The sequence below is a fragment of the Oncorhynchus clarkii genome, chromosome 2, assembly GCF_045791955.1.
Source record: "Oncorhynchus clarkii lewisi isolate Uvic-CL-2024 chromosome 2, UVic_Ocla_1.0, whole genome shotgun sequence".
NCBI classification, from domain to species: domain Eukaryota; kingdom Metazoa; phylum Chordata; class Actinopteri; order Salmoniformes; family Salmonidae; genus Oncorhynchus; species Oncorhynchus clarkii.
Window position 1 is genome coordinate 60,889,224 of NC_092148.1, and position 20,485 is coordinate 60,909,708.

A 20,485-nucleotide genomic window follows, 5' to 3' on the forward strand; every position below is an offset into this window, starting at 1 on the left:
TATTTTTCAATTCTATTCTGTTTCCTCTTAATCTATAAAAGCTCTGTTCCTAACACCAAATCAAATTGCCATGACCTCAGCCTGGTACGATTGGTTTGCCCAACACAACCTCCAAACACAATCCTTACAAAACCCTTTCCAGACTTTGGGGCTTTCACCAGAGACAGCAAGCCTTGTTTGGTGGATCTATTTGGGAATAATTATGATGATTGAGTCTTGAAGTCTACATCACAGAGATATACAGTGTATGATAGAGGCGGAGATGAGGGTGATGGTTCTGTTGCTTTGTTCTTTGGTTCTGCTTCTCAAAGCAGAGAGCCTCTGTAGATTAATTGATTGTGAAATAATGAGAGCTCTTTACCAATCCACATTAAAGGACTCATCCAGTCTCATCTGCCTGTTTTCCCTCCTTTTCTTCGCCTGTCTTTCTGCCCCTTTTGTGTTCAACCCTTTTCTCTTTCTCTTCCTCCTCCTCAACCATAACCCTCTTATGTCCAATAGTCTCCTCTGTCTCTCTATTCTTACTTTCCCTCTTTGCCTAATTAATGAGGTTCATGTATTCTATGCCATTAACACTAATATCCCCCACTGGGTAGGCCTAGAGCAGCAGAGAGATATCAAAGAGCCAGAACAAAGGGAGGAGACAATGGATGATCTGGCATCGGAGCTGGTCTGACACTGCTGGGAGTTCTCTCCTACAGAATGAATTCTGAAGAAAAATTGGTTATTGGGCCACGGCCACCCAACTTTTCTTAACTTTTTCTTTCATTATAGCACTTAGTCATGTCAATATGCATAATGTCTTGTTAACCTACGACAAGGAAATTACATTTTATTTAACATTTTATTTATTTTAACTCGGTAGACAATTTTTTTTTATTTTTAAACAGAGCGCCTTCGTACTCGCCAAGAAGAACATTATGGTGACATTACTCATGAGGAAACCTTCTCTCCCCATTCACACACAGAATGGAGATGACTCATTCCCTTATGTCCTCCCAGGCTTGCCAAAGACATAGCCGTGGACTGGCAAACTAAATAAATAATGGGAGAAGCATAAACAAATGAAGGCAAGGTGACGCACAGAGACAGTGAGAGAGCTACTCATTAGGCTGGGAACCGGAGAAACTACACCAGTGGGACACCTGGGCAGGGAGCAGGGAAGAGCGATGATTGGAGGGGAGGTAACGGAATATTTGAGATGGCCCTGGGAAATGTTTTAATCAAGTTGGCAGCACTAGTGCTGGCCTGGAGGGCGGGGACAGGAAGGGGCTGGAAGGCAAGTGGAGGGGGTAATGAATGGAGTGACTTTGATACAGGTGGTTTTGTGGATCATTAAACAGAAATTAGTTACTGTACTTGGTATTTTGAATACTAACACCATATATAGAAGGAACACATTTTTTATTTTAAGATGAGACTGAAGATTTAAGTGGTTAAGGTTTGGCGACAATGAGCACAGTGGGCAGTTCTGGGAACTGTACTTGAATAACAAAAGTGAGATGCAGACATAATCACAGTCATTTTCACCAACCACCAGCTCTCCAAACCCAAATGAAGTCCACTCATCCACCCAGTGGAAAGAGGAAGTCACTTTAAATAAGTGTACATTGTAGAAAAATACAATGAAAAGACACAGCTGTCATTTCAAAGCTTTGTTGTGCAGCCTGTTGCACACTTCTTTCCACAGCTATCTTATTAAATGATGAGCTCTGATCAGCAACATTAATAGGAGAGTATCTATCTGTCATAGTCAGAGGCATCCATTGGCCAGCTACTCACCCTGAGTGTTTGAGGAGATCTAGGTGGAGCTCCGACAATGTCCACCTGTGCCATGTCATCAGCCTGCTCGTTGACCCCGTGGATAAACATGACAGTGCCGCTGTCCATCACGTCTCGTCTGGCCACCAGGTTCATCTCCTCGTCCACCTGGAAGTCCGGGTGGGACACCTCGAACGCCAAGCCCTCATTCCCCGCACAGTCATCAAAGAACACTGTGAGAGAGAGAAAGAGAGAGAGAGAGCGAGGGAGAAACAAAAGACCACAGCTATTACCAACACTGTTTAGACAGCTTTTCTACATGGTTGTGTTGCGTTCCTGTGCATTCCAGGGTCTCTACCTATTCTACATATCTACATGTCTGTCTCTGATCAGAAGCAGTTTCTTCTAGGGTTCAGTGATCTCTATGCATGAGCAACATCACAGGAATGACCAAGGTAGCTATTCAAATACGATAACCTTAGGTTCCCTCTCTGTCAATTACAATTAAACACATGAACAGATACACGCACATATCCGCATCTGCTAATGCTGTACCTTCTATTCATAAGTATGCTGTGTGAGTGTGATTGTTTGCTTTCATTTAATAGCGATCATTAACGCTTCAATGAGCTTTTATCAAAGCCGTGTGCTTTGCCTAAATGTCCCTCTCCACCCCTCACCATCCACTTGCTGCCATTCTATGTCTTTACCAGGGACATGGTGTGGTAAATAAGATGTTCATGAGCCATCTCACTCTGTGTGAGTGTGTGCGTGCGTGTGTGCATGCCTGCATGCGTGTGTGTGTATGCCACCCTGTACACATATGTGTAAAATGCCATTGTCGTCTGACAGAGAGATAGCGCCACTCCACCATGGTTTATCTTCTCTGATCGTGTTGATCCTATCCTTATCTTGCTTTGCCACACTCACCTTCCTGGCCCATCAAGTACCCTTCCCTCAACCCCCCTCCCCCTTCCACTGTGAGGAGCCCAAGAGGAAGGTGGTGGGGGTGAGAAGACAATACCTCCGTTTGGACTGTAGACTCTTTGACTTGTCTTGAATGAGAGTTATCACATACTGCCTCAGGCATGAACATAACCTTATACCAGCTTATGATTAAATGGTCTGATTCAATTTGAGATCATAGTTGTTTGAAAAACATGATGTTTTCTGGGATATCCATATATTTGAATCAAATCCAATTGTATTTTTCACATGATTCGTAAACAACAGGTGTAGACTAACAGTGAAATGCTAACTTAATCCTTTCCCAACAATGCAGATGTAAAGATTGAAATTAAAACTATAAACTAAAAATAGATAGTGACACAAGGAATAAATACTCAGTGAATACAAATAACAATAAGGAGTAAAAATAATATGGCTATATACAGGGAGTAGCAGTTCTGGGTGGATGTGCAGGGGTACGAGGTAATTGATACTGTTTCCTGAAATCTGAGCCAGCAGTGGCTAGATTAATAACAACACCATTTACAAATGAGCCCACTCCTCCTCAAAAGGAATCCACTGCTGCTGCTTTATGGAAAATCCCTTTGCTTTACAGTCGGGACAATGTTCTATATAATACATCCATAATAAATGAATTTCCTCTTTTCTTCTTTTCTCTACATAACAGAAATATCCTTAGCAGCGTATACTCCCTAGCCCTGGGAACTCTTAAACTGAAGAACACTGAACATCTCATCTGCACATTCTGTTTATAATGGAGAGCCAAGGACAGTCTTCAATACAGTGCCCTCGGATAAAACTGACTCTCAAGTGGGAAGAATGGGAAAGCACTCCTTTTTAGTTTACCCATGAATCAACCTATATTCTTGCTCTCAACAGCTTATAATACTCACATTAAATGTACATGTACATCTGGTGGCACTTCCAGCAACCCTGGGCCAGATGCTGAGCTAATTGTAGTGTTGTACATTTAATGTTGAAAAACCCTCTTTAAACTCTCATTACCACTTATTATCAAACAGTTGGAGCTACGCTTTCATTCCATTCAACCACCATGGTAACCCACTGCAACAATTAGCACCTGTTGCTTAACTGCAGAAAATGACACACCTTAATTATTATCTTATTTTTTTTATTTGAATACAGTATATCATTTGTAAAGCGAGTGGTTAAGCGGTTGGTAGGATCATCAACACACACAATCGCCATCTGTAATTTTGTCAAAAAGCCAAATACACCCAAACAAACACCCAAACACACCCAGCTGTCCATGCAGACATTATGATGTGCAGCGGGCCATAAAAGGCAGGTTATATGGAGGGAGGCCAGGTTTTACGAGGATGGCTGGCACACTGTGACACTGACAGTGCAGTGACAGAAGGGACATGATGAGGGGTTGATGAACAGTTACAGCTACATGGTGGTGTGTCTCATGTGCAGCGATGTTCTGTTCTGGGCCTCCCACTGATCACTGTAACACTAACAAGCCCACCCTGCCCTGCCAACGTCCCTGTCATTAGAATTACTGGCATTATGAGGAACGGGGGGCACAGCAGAACACACTGGCTGTGCATCTATAAAAATGGATATTTCAGTCCCTTTCTTTATCTCTCTCGCTCCCCCCTCCCCTCTCTATTTCTTCTCCTGTCTTAGTCAGTCTGTACTGTAGGTTGGGGGGGGGGGGGGATCTATGAATGCTGCCATAATAAGATCAATGCCTTTTTGTTGTGGACAGAAGATAAAGGAGATGGAAGGAAGTCTTCCTCCAACATTGATGAAGCCTGTTTTAGGCCCTCAGCAGTGTGTCTCCTGTATTTGTTGTGTGAAGCTGAACTGGGTCTCTCCTTCTTGCAGACTCTCTACACCTCAGGACCATCTGAAATTGGAAACCTCTACAGTTAGTGCTGTGTGCCTACCAAATCAATAGGAATCAAATCTATCAACGTACTCGCTCAATGCACTTAACCTTTTCAACTATGTTGTGGGGCCTTTTTATCGCTTTCTCCACCACAGCCACTTTAAATCTCCCCTCTGGCCACAATCACACACTCACTCAGTCTACGGACTGACAGGAGAGGAGGGAAAGAAAGGCAAGGCTTCACCATGCCAGTAGAGGTTGAGAGAGTCAACAGAACTCCATTTCTATATTCAATTCTCATTGCTAACAAAAAAGCATGGCAGGTAGGTAGCCTATTGGTTAGAGTGTTGGGTCAGTAACCGAAAGGTTGTTGGATCGAATCCCTGAGCTGACAAGGTCAAACTCTGTTGTTCTACCCCTGAACAAGGCAGTTAACCCACTGTTCCCCGGTAGGCAGTCATTGTAAATAAGAACTTGTTCTTAACTGACTTGCCTAGTTAAATAAAATAAAAATGTTAATTTCTATCCCCATACAACTCTTCATAGCCTGCAAACAGTGTCAGAAATTTCAAAGGCAAGCAGCGAGCGTTTGATGGTATTCTAATGTTGTCAGGTTTTGGGGGGATTTCAGCGGGAGCATGGCGGGATGTGCTTTGATGTCAAGTGACAATGGCATTGGCCCCCTCGTCCTCCAAGAAGTGGCTATGAGTTTAAACAGCACTGCACAACATGGATTAGCTGGCTAAAACCCCTAACTGAGAACTGTGTGGGCTTTCTTTTTTTACAGTCACCCAATTTGACATGAGTTCCTTTTAGGCCATAAAACCAATCATGGTAATGTAAAATGGTGATCTGTCCTCTTATGACTGTGCTTGGTCCTTTAGGACACCGTAGCTAAGTAATATGGTATTACTGCATAGCTACTGAAAATCCCGCATGACACTTTCAGAATGGAATGAACTGTCATACATACGGTAGTATTTACGATTTGTACTTTTTGGAACTTAAGCCTGCAAAATGATTCAAATTATGAACAGAGCTGCTCATTCAGCTAGTTATTGCAGATGTTTAATTCCATTCAAAATGTAAATAAATCATTTATAAACCAAATTGCTGGGTTCATTACATGTAAGTAATGACTAGTAATGTAAACTTATTTTGAAGGATATGTCATACATATGGTAGTACTTACACTTCGTACTTTTGGGAATTTAAACCTGCAAAAATGTTCAAATATAAAATAGAGCTGCTGGTGCAGCTAGTTATTGCAGATGTTTAATTCCGGCAAACCAATTTGCCGGGGTCATTATATGTAAGTAATGTCAATGTATTTTGAGGCATTTGTCAATATTTCACCCGAAACAGTTTCTGTTTTCTCAAAACTCCTATGCCTTAATAAACAAATGGAGGTGTAGTTGTATATGATGCTTGACATTACCATCTCCTTTCATCTAACAAGCATTCTGATCATCCAACGCTGTCTCTTGAAAGCATTACGGTTATGTTGTGTGCATCCTAAAAGGATACGGAAGAAACACAACAAGTCTTTGATAGGCTGTTGAGAAATAATTTTGAAGACAACAGGAAGCTTCAGATGTGTAACCTTTTCTGCTTGGCTTTGATCGAGGGAAATGGGATTACATCTAACAACTCATATTTACTTTGGATTCCTTTTTATTGTCAGGCACGAAATACATTTTTTTTTTATGTCAGGTAATAAGGTTTTCCTGCTCAGTGTTGTGAAGACAATTTTCTGCCTCCTAACTAAATGTCAAGATGTTATGATGGGGAGAGATGGGAATCTGAAGACTAATCTGAAAGGTGACAGTGTCTGCATCAGAGCTGATAGCTGTGTCCTATTAGAGTGTGCTCTGCCTCAAAAGGCCTCGCAAAATCATGTCGCTAAGTAATCCGGCATTACAGCGCTGTGCTGCTTTTGAAACTTTTGAAACGTAATTCCATTTACTGCCAGAGTTTCTCATTTGTGAGGAGCATTGTGTACAACACACACAGCCTTTAAGCGGGAACAAGGCTGTGCTTCTACTGTGAGCAGAACGTCCCAGGAGGCTTTCACACCAGGGTCTCACTGTTAGGAGGACATTTAGAGAGCTGGAATCTGAGGATTTCAGACAAGTTCTCCAAAAAGTAGAAGCAGCATGTCTGATTCCATATCGAACTTCTCTGATGCTTAATCTCCCTTTCTTCTCATTTTCTTCTCTCTCTATCTGTCTCTCTTGTGCTTTTGCAATCTCTCTCTTTTGGTCCCTGCTTCTCGCTCTCTTGCTCTCTTTCTTTTGCTCTCTCTCCTTCTATTTCTCTCTCTTACTCTCTCCAAAATATGAAATATGGTCGATGAAGATAAGTTCAAACAGACCACTGATCTTAGTGTAGCTCTAGGGACTGAAAACACAGCCCAAGCCAGGAGACAGAACAGGCAGACCATAAGAAAATCAGAAACTGAAGTTATTTAAATCATACATTTGAATAACATCTGACTGGCACAAAATCACTGTAATCAAATCAAATCACATGAAATAGTTTTTTTCACATGCTTCGTAACCAACAGGTGTAAACTAACAATGAAATGCTTACTTACGGGTACTTTTCCAACAATGCATAGTTAATATAAATATTTAAAAAATGTATAATAATAGAAATAGTGTCACAAAGAATAAATTCACAGTGAATAACGAATAAGAACAACGAGTAAAAATAACATGGCTATCTATAGGGAGTACAAGCACCGAGTCAATGTGCAGGGGTACGAGGTAATTGAGGTAGCTATGTACATAGAAGTAGGCATAAAGTAACTAGGCAACAGGATAGATAATAGACAGTAACAGAAGCGTATGTGTGTGAGTGTGAAAGTGTGTATGAGTGTGTGTGTGGCAGTATTTAGTATATATATATTTTTTTGTGCGCGTGTTGTGTGTGTGGGCGTATGTAGTGTTTGTGTGTGTATGTGCGTGTTGGGTTATCAGTGTAAATATGTCTGAGTGTGTCGGTAGAGTCCAGTGTGTGTGCACGGAGTCAGTGCAAGAGAGTTAGCGCAAAAAAGGGTCAATGCAGGTAGTCCAGGTAGTCCAGGTAGCCATATGATTAGCTATTAAGCAGTCTTGTTTAGCAGCCTTATGGCTTGGTGATAGAAGCTGTTGACTTGGTGCACTGGTACCACTTGCTGTGCGGTAGCAGAGAGAACAGTCTATGGCTTGGGTGTCTGGAGTCTTTGACAATTCTTTGAGCCTTCCTCTGACACCGCCTGGTATAGAGGTCCTGGATGGCAGTGAGCTTGGTCGCAATGATGTACAGGGCCGTACTCTGTAGCACCTTGCGGTTGGGTGCCTTGCAGTTGCCGTACTAAGCGTGATGCTGGCAGTCATAATGCCCTCAATGGTGCAGCTCTATAACTTTTTGAGGATCTGAGGGCCCCTTCCTAATTTCTTCAACAACCCCCCCCCCCATTTCCTGTAGTCCACGATCAGCTCCTTTGTCTTGCTGAAGTTGAGGGAGAGGTTGTTGTCCTGGCACCATACTGGCAGGTCTCTGACCTCCTCCCTATAGGCTGCCTCATTGTGGTCAGTGATCAGTCCTACCACCGTTGTGTCATCAACAAACTGGATGATGGTGTTGTAGTCGTGGGTGAACAGGGAATACAGGAGGAAACTAAGCACACACCCCTGAGGGGCCCCCGTGTTGACGGTCAAAGTGGCGGATGTGTTGTTGCCTATCCTCACCGCCAGGGGGCAGCCTGTCAGGAAGTCCAGGATGCAGATGCAGAGGGAGGTGTTCAGTCAGGTCCTGAGCTTAGTTATGAGCTTGGAGGGGACTATGGTGTTGAATGCTGAGCTGTACTCAATGAACAGCATTCTTACATACAGTGGTTCCTCCTTTAAAAGTTGCATCATACTGCAGCACACCTTGCGGGTTGCTGCAGCATTGTATGGCACGTTATTTCACTGTCAGCCATTTGTTATGTAAATGCAGGTTAGTGCAAGTTTGACAACCAGAGGTCAATGTTGAGAAGCATTTGATAGTCTCCCATATTGGCATTACTAGGAAATTTAAAACCTTTTTTGTAATAACACAGTACATGGGATTGATTTTAAGAAATTTTTTACATTTTTTAAATTTGATTAATATTATGTTGTTTCTATTCCGAGATAAAGTGAAAAACTAAACCTAGGATGGAATGGAAAGTATTGCGCTCTACAACGTGATGGTCGGGAGTAGGCTACAGCATAAGAGGATTGGAGGAATGTAAATGAATATCTAAGGGGCATAACATTTCCACACCCTACTCATTTCGCCTATGGTAGGCCTACAGTATATCTAAAAAATAGGATCTGTGAGAAAATCTAAGGGGCTTTTATAGAATTCTAAATGAATTAATAATAATAATAATTGCTTTGTTTAAAAAGTAACAATATTTTGGAGATTATGTTTTCATTTAATCTAGAGTGAGTGAGAAAAAGGCAATTCTTGAACAAGGGGTAAGACATTCTCACTATATCGCGGCCGTTACAAGAACTGGACCAAGGTGCAGTGTGATGAGTGTACATTTTCTCTTTTATTCGAAATGACGCCGACAAAACAATAAACAATACAAAACAAACCGTGACGCTTAAGGCTATGTGCCATCAAACAAAGTTAACTTCCCAAAAACACAGGTGGGAAAAAGGGTACCTAAGTATGGTTCCCAATCAGAGACAACGATAGACAGCTGTCCCTGATTGAGAACCATACCCGGCCAAAACATAGAAATAGAAAATCATATAAACACAAAACATAGAATGCCCACCCAAACTCACGCCCTGACAAAACCAAAATAGAGACATAAAAAGGATCTCTAAGGTCAGGGCGTGACACACTAATTTGTAAATAAAGCCAGTTTGTTATTTAGAATTATTTATTTCGGGAGAAACTTAACTTGATTATTTAGCAGACATCATTTGCATATATTCAGTTAACACATATATCTTAAGAATATCATGGAATATAATTTAACATTTTTGTTTCTCCATGCTTTTCTCAGAGAAGCAGGGAATAGTGCTGAAATAGACGTTTATAGGTGGGAAGGCTATATATAACGATATTTTGGAGATGATTTAATTTTCAAAAAATTGACAGTGAGCGATTGTAATCTGAATAAAGGCCAAAATAATATTAATGAACGCCAAAATATAGCCCTGCTAATCCATAATGACGCTGTACAACGTGACCATGTGTGTTTGAAAGAGTATTTTCCAGTAAGCAACCATTTGTTTGCCTTCATTAGACAACTTTGTTGCAATATTTATGTTATTCAGTGATATTTATTTCCATAGTAATTCGCTATGGATCCATAACTAAAACAATATCCGCATATTGAAAGTGTATTTGTATCATTATATTATTAACGAAAGCATAAAGATAATGATGAAGAAATACAGTACTGTACAGTATATGCTTTTACATTTGGATATTAAAGCATTTAAAGCATTTTAAAGATACAGTATAAGCCACCTGCATTTGTTTATTAGGCTACTGTGATTCCATATGTGTTATTTCATAGTTGTGATGTCTTCACTATTATTCTACCTAATAGAAAATAGAAAAAATAAAGAAAAATCCTGAAATGAGTAGATGTGTGTAAACTTTTGATTGGTACTTGCTTAATTAATTTGATTCATATTATGGTGTTTTCTATTCCAAGAAAAACAAAAACGGATGGAACGGAAAATATTGCGCTGTACAACGTAACGGTTGTCAGTATAGTACTGGGCTATTTCGCTAAAGAATCCCCATGTCATGAGGGCAGGGCACACAGGAGAATGGGTTTCAATTCCCCGACGGAGAGGAAGGAGTTGGCTGTCCTTGTAAATAAGAATTGGTTCTTAACTGACTTGCCTAGTTAAATAAAGGTTACACTAAGAGCATAACATTTCGGCACCCTCATTTTTTAATTCTAGTCTAACCAATACCCAAACGGAGATTAAGTGAAAATAAAAATCACATTGATTTACCAAGACCAGTCCCCATGCTTGTCTCAGAGCAGCGCGAAATGGTGCTCAAATAGTTGTAGGCTATTGCTTCAAATCCTATTGCTTCTAACTTCAATATGCTCTTTAAATAAATAAGACCTACACCACTTTTAACAGCACATTACTCAACACTAGTGAGACTCATGTTGCCTACGGTAGGCCTATAGTATATCAAAAAATATGAGGTGACTCTCCCCCAATAATTACATATAGAGGATTGGAGGATATTTCTGTAATTCAGTGATATTTATTCCCATAGTAATTTGTTATGGATCCATAACTAAATAAACATCGGCATTTTGAAAGAGTATTTTATATCATTATTTTATTAATGAAAGCATAAAGATGCCATTATTAGTTACACTGTTTTAGTTTGAACGTGCAGACTGGCACTAAGAACAGAACCGTGGGAACGTTTTCCTAGTCAGCACCATTATTAAGTGCAATAACCCTTAAAATCTTTGAATTTTTTGTTTGTTTTTAAATCATGTAAAAAGACCATTCTTGAACTTGGGGTGAGACATATTTACTAAGTTGTAAATAAAGCCCGTTTGTTATTTAGAATGATTTAGTTCTGTTTTTAGAGGGAGAAAAACCAAAAACCTACAGTCATCTCATGGGTCTCCCAGTTGAGGCCGGCATGGGAATTGAATCGGCATCTGTATCATCACAGCTTGCACTGCTAAGCAGTGTCTTAGACCATTGTGCCACTCAGGCGCTGTACAATGTGAGGTATGTGAGGTAAATAATCCTAATAAAATAAAATAATAAAAACCTTAGTATAACAACAGTTTTAGTAAGTATTACTGAAGTCGTGCACAATTACAAGTTTCTGTTTAGGTTTATGTCGGCCATTCATTGTCAGTTAGAGACACAGTAGGACCCAAAAGCATAATCAGTACTCTAACTCCCCTTTAGCACTGGTCTGGAGCAATGAAGTGGTGACGCAGGGTACCGTACTTAACCACAAATTACCTCTAAATCCCACGGCGTAAGCTCACAACTTTTAATGGAGGAACCACTGTTGGTATTTCTTTTGTCCAGGTAGGTGAAGGCAGTGTGGAATGGAATAGAGATTACGTCATCTGTGGATTTGTTGGGGCGGTATGCAAATTGGAGTGGGTCCAGGATGACTAGGATGATGGTGTTGATGTGACCAGCTTTTCAAAGTATTTAATGGTTATAGATGTGAGTGCTACAGGGCGATAGACATTTAGGCAGGTTACCTTGGCGTTGTTGGACATGGGGAGTACGGTGGTCTACTGGAAACAAGTTGTTATTACAGTCCGGATCAGGGATAGGTTGAAAATGTCAGTGAAGACATTTCCGAATAGTCCTCATACTTGCTGAGTACATGTCCTGGTATTCCATCTTGCCCCGCGGCCTTGCGAATGTTAACTTGTTTAAAGGTCTTACTCACATCGGCTATGGAGAGAAAGATCACATAGTCAGAGCAGGTGCTCTCACACATGGGTCAGTGTTGCTTGCCTCGAAGAGAGTATAGAAGGCATTTCGCTTGTTTGGTAGGCTAGCATCACTGAGCAGCTCGTGGCTGGGTTTCCTTTTGTAATCCGTCATAGTTTGAGGGCCTGCTACATCCATCGAGCATCAGCGCTGGCGTAGTAGGATTCGATCTTAGTCCTGTATTGACGCTTTCCCTGTTTAATGGCTCGTCGGAGGTCATAGCGGGATTTCATTGAAAGCGCCAGCTTAGCTCATTGCGGATGTTGCTTGTAATCTGGTTGGGATATGTACGTATGGTCACTGTGTTGACGACGGCATCGATGCACTTATTAATGACGCCGTTGACGGATGTGGTAAATCATCATCATCATGTTGAAGTCTCAAGTCAAGTCTCTCTGTGCCTTTTACAGTACATCTCTCCAGTGCACCTAGAGCAATAATAAAGAAAGGCACATAGAGATTTCTTCTTATTGATTGCAATCATAGCATAATGCTTTTCGTAGAATCTCCATGTGGTTGGTACTCTGATGTGGGTCTTATACAATACCACTGTACTCAGTAGAATAGCCCAGCCTCACAAAAGCACATTGGAAACCTGAGAAAAATTGTCCAAGCGGAGGTATAATAACTACACACTTTCTCTTTCTCACACACGCATACCCAGATGCACACACACACACACGCACACACGCGCGCACTCGCGCGCACACACAAACACAGACATACTATAAAGTTAGAATTCATAACTTTATGAATAGCTGGTGAAGTGGGCTAAGTATGAGCTGGTTGCAGACAGCCTTGTATTTATCATGTCACTCTCTATAGGCTAATGGTGTCCCCCAGTGTGTCCTCAGGGAGAGGCTACAGCAGGGGGGCGCAGGGGGATTCATCAGACAGTACACATCTACTGCATTGTCTGACCGATTGCTGCACAGACATACTAAAAAGTACATTTAACTTCTTAATCACTGACAGCCTCAAACAGAAAGTTCTCTCATCCACAGTTAAAGGTCAGCCATGCATGCTAACTGCTTTACTAAATGTGTTTGGCACTTCAGAAGATGCACTGCATCCCAACTAATTCCAGATATCGCACACCTTGGAGCATCATAAGCTAGGCAACAGCACAAGGTCTAGGGGAGGATGTCGGCTTTCTTTGACAAAAAATTGTTCAGTGAGGGTTGTCTTCAGAGTTTGGGTAGGCATGGTTTAAAATGTGGGCGGGAATTGTGGTCAAGTTAAGCTAGATAGTTCAAAAGGTACCCACACTCAAAACCATGAAAAGGAATAACCCAAGGAGGCCGAGATGCATGTTTAGCTAGGGCAACAAGAGGATCCGACAATGATGTTACCAGTAACGCGCTTCCCATTTCCGACTTGTCCTCTCCGTCCCAAGTGAAGCTGGAACTTCTACAGAAGTGTTAAGTTGGAGCATTGGTACATTGCCAGAAGCAACCTGTCTGTCTAGAAATACTACATTGCAACTAACTCAACTCATCCCGCTTCGCAGTGTAGCTTATTATTATTTTGGGATGATAGTACAAGTCCACTATGATGTCATTCCAACAAGAAATGTAAATGTGCTACTACACAAACCATAGACAGATTTAGCAGATGTTTGTACTATGCAATATGTAGCTACTAGGCTTGGGCAGTATCCAGATTTTCATACCGTCATCCATCCTTCTCTCATCCCGGGAGTTATGATATTTCTGACATAGCACACAAGAGGGCGCTAAAAATGCAAGAAAAGCCCATTGGGCCTCTATTACCAGAATGCTAACAAAACGTGCACAAACTAATAGCAAAATCACATAGATGCCGTTAACAAAATGCTAACGGGCGAAAATGAACATAAACAAATTGCAAAGACAGGCAAATACAGCTCATGAAGTTATACAAAGATTTGCTAGTACTGTAGCTCCTGAATGACATTTTCGGTGAACGTGGATATTGGATATTTACAAGCGAAAGTGAACGAGATAAATTGTGCAAGTGAAGTTGTGATTCATGCTTTTTTGAAGGAAGAGCGGCATGTGTACACAGCAGAGGGAAGAAAAATGGATGAGAAAAAAATGCTAGTAGGAAGCAGAGGGAAAAAATGGCAGCTGTACAGATAACTCATTCAGAGCTCTTTGACTTTGGGCAGAATACCATTATAACATATCTGATGGCAAACACTTAGTAGTGAATACAAGTGTAACTTTATCACCTCATGTGTGCCACACAACAGAGACTTGTCGATAGATATAGAATGCTATGGACTTACCAGCTCCCACCGTCTCACGTTGTGCTATTTACAAACAATAATGTGACTGGCCAAACTGTCACATTGCTTTGATTCGACTGATCATGTCAACATCATACTTTCAAAATCTTAGCTAGTAAGCTAGCAGTCATCATCATGATTTTGAACTGATATGCAGCCAGGCCATTTCAATTGTAAATTACCTCAGTAAGAAAACAATATTGTTGCTTTGAGCACATCAGAAGATATCCTGCTCACAATCTCCAAAATACAACAGCCACAGGACAACTTTGTTTGGACGTCGTAAAGGTCCATTCGCTGAAACTGAAGAGATATACCTAGCTAATGACCTCCTTTTCCACATGGAAAAAAATGGTGGACAGAGACTTGCTAGCTACGTTAGCTAGCTAGCTGGGAATTTCTACAAGGCCTCCTGAAAAAAGCTTCTCCCAAGTGGGTGTGACATCTAATCCTGTTGCCTGATGCACTGCTGCTTGGATTCCACCTGGTGATCTGTTCACAGTCTGCCCTGGCCTGTCTCCCCCTGTCTGGTATAGGTACCCACGCCACACTCCCCCCTCTCTCCCGAGCTTTCGCTCACCTCCAGCACACTCGCCCTATTGGAGTGAGTGACTCTGAACTTACAATGGCTAGCCCCAAGTCATTATACATTTTTCTTGTGCTTTATGCTATTTGCCTCATTATTCCTGTGTGTTTTTGTTGACTAGGGACTTGCTTGTTTACCAACCGTGGGACATACTATATTTGTCCACACTCGGGACTCTCTATTGGTTACACGCACTCTTGGCCTTCCATCCTATTCTAACCACCTCTAGCTGGCTTTGTATTCCTGTAACCTGATGAAATTGCAGTACAATACAATCTTGTTGCCATCTGATGCACATTCAAATGCCATAAATCAACTCTGCAGAGCTCTCCCTGTCCTCTGCCATGCCCTCATTGTTTTACTGCTGATGATATCTGGAAATGTGCATATACAGAAAAATACATGCTTTTGTCATTTCTAGATTAGACTACTGCCAATGCTAATGCTCTACTTTCCTGCTACCCAGATAAAACACAAAATAAACTGTAGTGCTAAACACGGCAGCTAGAATCTGGACTAGGACCAAAACAATTGTATCATATTACTCCAGTGCTAGCCTCTCTACACTAGCTTCTTGTTAGGGCTAGGGCTGACTTCAAGGTTTTCCTGCTAACCTACAAAGCATTCCATGGGCTTGCTCCTACCTATCTTTCCGATTTGGTTCTGCCGTACATACCTACACGTACACTATGGTCACAAGACGCAGGCCTCCTAATTTTCCCACAAATTTCTCAGCAAACAGCTGTAGGCAGGGCTTTCTTCTATAGAGCTCCATTTTAATGGAATGGTCTGCCTATCCATGTGAGAGACGCAGACTCTGTCTTGACCTTTAAGTATTTATTGAAGACTCATCTCTTCAGTAGGTCCTATGATTGAGTGTAGTCTGTCCCAGGAGTGTGAAGGTAAACGGAAAGGCACTGGAGCAACGAACCACCCTTGCAGTCTCTGACTGGCCGGTTCCCCTCTCTCCACTGGGATTCTCTGCCTCCAACCCTATTACGATGACAGAGTCACTGGCTTACTGGTGCTCTTCCATGCCGTGCCTAGGAGGGGTGCGTCACTTGAGTGGGTTGAGTCACTGACGTGATCTTCCTGTCCGGGTTGGCGCCCACCTCGGGTTCGTGCGGTGGGGGATATCTTCATGGGCTATTCTCAGAGTAGTAAGTTGGTCGTTGAAGATATCCATCTAGTGGTGTGAGGCTGTGCTTTGGCAAAGTGTGTGGGGTTATATCCTGCCTGGTTGGCCGTGTCAGGGGGTATCGTCGGACGGGGCCACAGTGTCTCCCGATCCTTCCTGTCTCAGCCTGCAGAATTTATGCTGCAATAGTTTGTGTCAGGGGGATAGGATCAGCCTGTTATATCTGTAGTATTTCTCTTATCCGGTGTCCTGTGTGAATTTAAGTATGCTCCCTCTACTCTCTCTTTTCTCTCTTCTCTCGGAGGACCTGAGCCCTAGGACCATTCCTCAGGACTACCTGGCCTGATGACTCCTTGCTGTCCCCAGTCCACCTGCTATCCACAGTCCACCCCAGTCCACCTGCTGCTGCTCCAGTTTCAACTGTTCTGCCTGCGGCTATAAGACCTGACCTGTTCACCGGACGTGCTACCTTGTCCCTTGCTGTCTCTAACTCTGAATGATTGGCTATGAAAGGTAAACTGACATTTACTCCTGAGGTGCTGACCTGGTGGACCCTCTACAACCACTGTGATTATTATTATTTTACTCTGCTGGTCAAGTAGATTTAAGTCAAAACTGTAAATCGGCAACTCAGGAACATCCCCTGTCTTCTTGGTAAGCAACTCTAGTGTATTTTAGGCATTGTGTTTTAGGTTATTGTCCTGCTGAAGGTGAATTAATCTCCCAATGTCTGGTGGAAAGCAGGCTGAAACAGGTTTTCCTCTAGGATTTTGCCTGTGCTTAGCTCCATACTCATAACATGATGCAGCCACCACTATGCTGAAAAAAATGAAGAGTGGTACTCTCTAATGTGTTGTATTGGATTCGCCCCAAACATAACACTTTGTATTCAGGACAATACGTTAATTGCTTTGCCACATTTTTTGTAGTGTTGCTTAAGTGCATGTTTTGGAATATTTATATTAATAATATTTTTATTATGTACTTGCTTGTTTTCACTCTGTCAATTAGGGTAGTATTGTGGAGTAACTACAATGTTTTTTATCCAACCAGTTTTCCCCAATCACAGCCCTGAAACTCTGTAACTGTTTTAAAGTCACCAGCATCATTGTGAAATTCCTGAGTGGTTTCCTTCCACTCCAGCAACTGAGTTAGGAAGGATGCCTGTATCTTTGTAGTGACTGAGTATTTATACACCCATCTACCAATAGGTGCCCTTCTTTGCGAGGCATTGGAAAACCTCCATGCTCTTTGTGGTTGAATCTGTGTTTGAAATTCACTGCTCGACTGAGGGACCTTACAGATAATTGTATGTGTGTAGTAAAGAGATGAAGCACTATTATTGCACACAGAGTGAGTCCATACAACTTATTATGTGACTTATAATTACATTTTTACTCCGGAACTTATTTAGACTTGCCATAACAAAGGGTTGAATACTTATTAAAGTTCACTTTGAAATTCTGGGGTATTGTGTGTACACAAGATTGTCACTAAATTCAGGCTGTAAAACAACAAAATTTGGAAAAAGTCAAGGGGTGTGAAAACTTTCTGAAGGCACTGTATGTTGGGTGTTCTTGAGGAGGCTGTTTCAAATGAGCCACTTTCCAGTTATACCGCTGTGTGGGAGAATAGGTTAATTGCTTTGTCTCATGTCTACAGCGAGCTGTTTTTTATTCTATTACAGAACGAGTAATTGGTTTGGTCTCCAAATGGCAGCCTCTCTTATTCAGTCAACATTAAAAAGCCCAAACCAACTAAAAAGTGTCTTTCTACACTGCTAAATAAGTTATCTACTAGTACTGACATTACAATTAAAGTGAAGCTAGAAATGTTTTGTATAATTTCAGCCAGTAGTTTGGAAAGTAGCACTCACGAGACAAAACGGGTCCCCGGAAGTTGTGCCAAAAGAGTACAAAGTCTTCCATTTCATATGACATGTTACGTCCAGCAAAAAAAAAGCATTTTCCTGAAATTTGTATGACATGTTACACATTTCAATTTGTACAATATGTTACACATTTGTAAGTGCTTAAGATCGTGTTTATGATTTTGCTGCTCCTGATTGATGTAATATCTTATCAAATTACATGTTACATGCCCTTAACCAACAACGCAGTTCAAGAAATAGGGGGGTCAATGTAAATTGTCCGGGAGGCCATTTGAATAATAGTTCAGCAGTCTTATGGCTTGGGGCTGAAGCTATTAAGGAGCCTTTCGGACCTAGACTTAGCGCACCATCACCGCTTACCGTGCGGTAGCAGAAAGAAAAAGTATATGACTTGAGTCTTTATTTTTTATTTTTTTAAATGTAATTTTACCCCCTTTTTTCTCCCCAATTTCGTGGTATCCAATTGTTAGTAGCTACTATCTTGTCTCATCGCTACAACTCCCGTACGGGCTCGGGAGAGACAAAGGTTGAAAGTCATGCGTCCTCCGATACACAACCCAACCAAGCCGCACTGCTTCTTAACACAGCGCGCATTCCAACCCGGAAGCCAGCCGCACCAATGTGTCAGAAACACCGTGCACCTGGCAACCTTGGTTAGCATGCACTGCGCCCGGCCCGCCACAGGAGTCGTTGGTGCGCGATGAGACAAGGATATCCCTACCGGCCAATCCCTCCCTAACCCGGACGACGCTATGCCAATTGTGTGTCGCCCCACGGACCTCCCGGTCGCAGCCGGTTAAGACAGAGCCTGGGCGCGAACCCAGAGTCTCTGGTGGCACAGCCCTTAACCACTGCGACACCCGGGAGACTGACTGGAGTCTTTGACAATGTTTTGGGCCTTCCTCTGACACGCCTAGTATATAGGTTCTGGATGACAGGAAGCTTGGCCCCAGTGATGTCGTGCCTTACGGTTGGATGCCGAGCAGTTACCATACCAGGCAGTGATGCAACCGTTTAGGATGATCTCGATGGTGCAACTGTAAACATGTTGGAGGATCTGGGGACCCATGCCAAATCTTTTCAGTCTCCTGAGGAGTAAAAGGTGTTTTCGTTCCCTCTTCTTGACTGTCTTGGTATGTTTGGACCATGATAGTTTCTTGGTGATGTGGACACCAAGGACCTTGAAACTCTCAACCTGCTCCACTACAGCCCTGTTGATGTGAATGGGGGCGTGTTTGGCCCTCCTTTTCCTGTAGTAAATGATCAGCTCCTTAGTCTTGCTCAGGTTGAGGGAGAGGTTGTTGTCCTGGGACCACACTGCCAGGTGTCTAACCTCCTCCCTATTTGCTGTCTCATCGTTGTCAGTGATCAGGCCTACCACTGTTGTGTCATCAGCAAACTTAATGATGGTGTTGGAGTCATGCTTGGCCATGCAGTCGTGGTTGAACAGGGAGTACAGGAGCGGGCTAGGCATGCAACCATGAGCCCCTGTGTTGAGGATCAGTGTGGCAGATGTGTTGTTGCCTACGCTGAGCTGTCGTCAGTGAAAAGCATTCCCACATACAGTAGGTGTTTATTTTGTCCAGGTGGGAAAGGGCAGTGTGGAGTGCGATTAAGATTGCGTCATCTGTGGATCTGTTGTGGCGCAATGCGGATATACTAACTCATGAATGTGTGTATTTTCAGTATGTACTGCATGTATTGAATTTAATGGTGAGTCTTTTCCTAGTGAAGCTTGCATAACCACTGATGCACTGTTTTAAGAGCACACTTGACAGCATTGAGGGTAAAACACTATGCAGGCTAGGGCTACAACAAAAGATCCAAGAGACTTTGAACCTACAAAGCTGACATTATGAGGTTTTCTAGACAAAAATAACACTATACTCTTTTCCCTAAATCCTTCCTCCTGTCTTCCACACATACACAAGCCTAGAAAACGTTACCTCCATTGTTATGAGTTGAGTCATTGCTCATTTGTATTCTACCCAAGCCACATTGAACTTGTATTACCAGTTTAATTGCGGGGAAAGAAGACTTATAATTATACACATGCTATAATGGATTGCATCCAGTATGTACTATTTAAATGAGTGATGGTGACCACAGAACACCTAAACCTTACCGTATGCTTCACTATTGAATATATATAATGATAACATTTTGTGACATTATTGTTTGTTTCGGTGTTCGGCAGCGTTCAGACGTTTTTTTTCGGCTGCTCGAGCTGAAGTTTGGTAGCCGAAGTCACCGTCCCTTTGTCGGTGATTGGTCAACAGTAGGGATTCTTCAATTAAGTGTTTCTTTGTCATTCAACGAAAGACGAAAGACGGAATACTGCACCAAACGTCTTAGGAAGATGTAAAGTTGCGCAACTAAGACCTTTGCAAAAACGTCAAAATGTATTACAGATTTCTCAAGGAAGTGTTACTGTATGTTGCTGCTACGGCGTCTCAAGAGCGACAAACAGTAGTACTGCTTCGCCTAGCCGAGTTTCCTAAAAACAAAGTGAACTGAGTATGCGGACGC

The 20,485-nt window shown here is 42.1% G+C and overlaps 1 protein-coding gene across 1 annotated transcript in view; it reads right to left on the reverse strand.

Moving 5' to 3' along the window:
* The window catches only part of LOC139371084 (cadherin 13, H-cadherin (heart)), a 531,337-nt gene that overhangs the window by 345,365 nt on the left and 165,487 nt on the right, over window positions 1-20,485 (reverse strand). Inside the window, exon 3 of the mRNA XM_071111141.1 lies at window positions 1,783-1,994. Within this exon, the coding sequence (XP_070967242.1) occupies window positions 1,783-1,994 (212 nt within the window). The remainder of the gene's footprint in view (window positions 1-1,782; window positions 1,995-20,485) is intronic.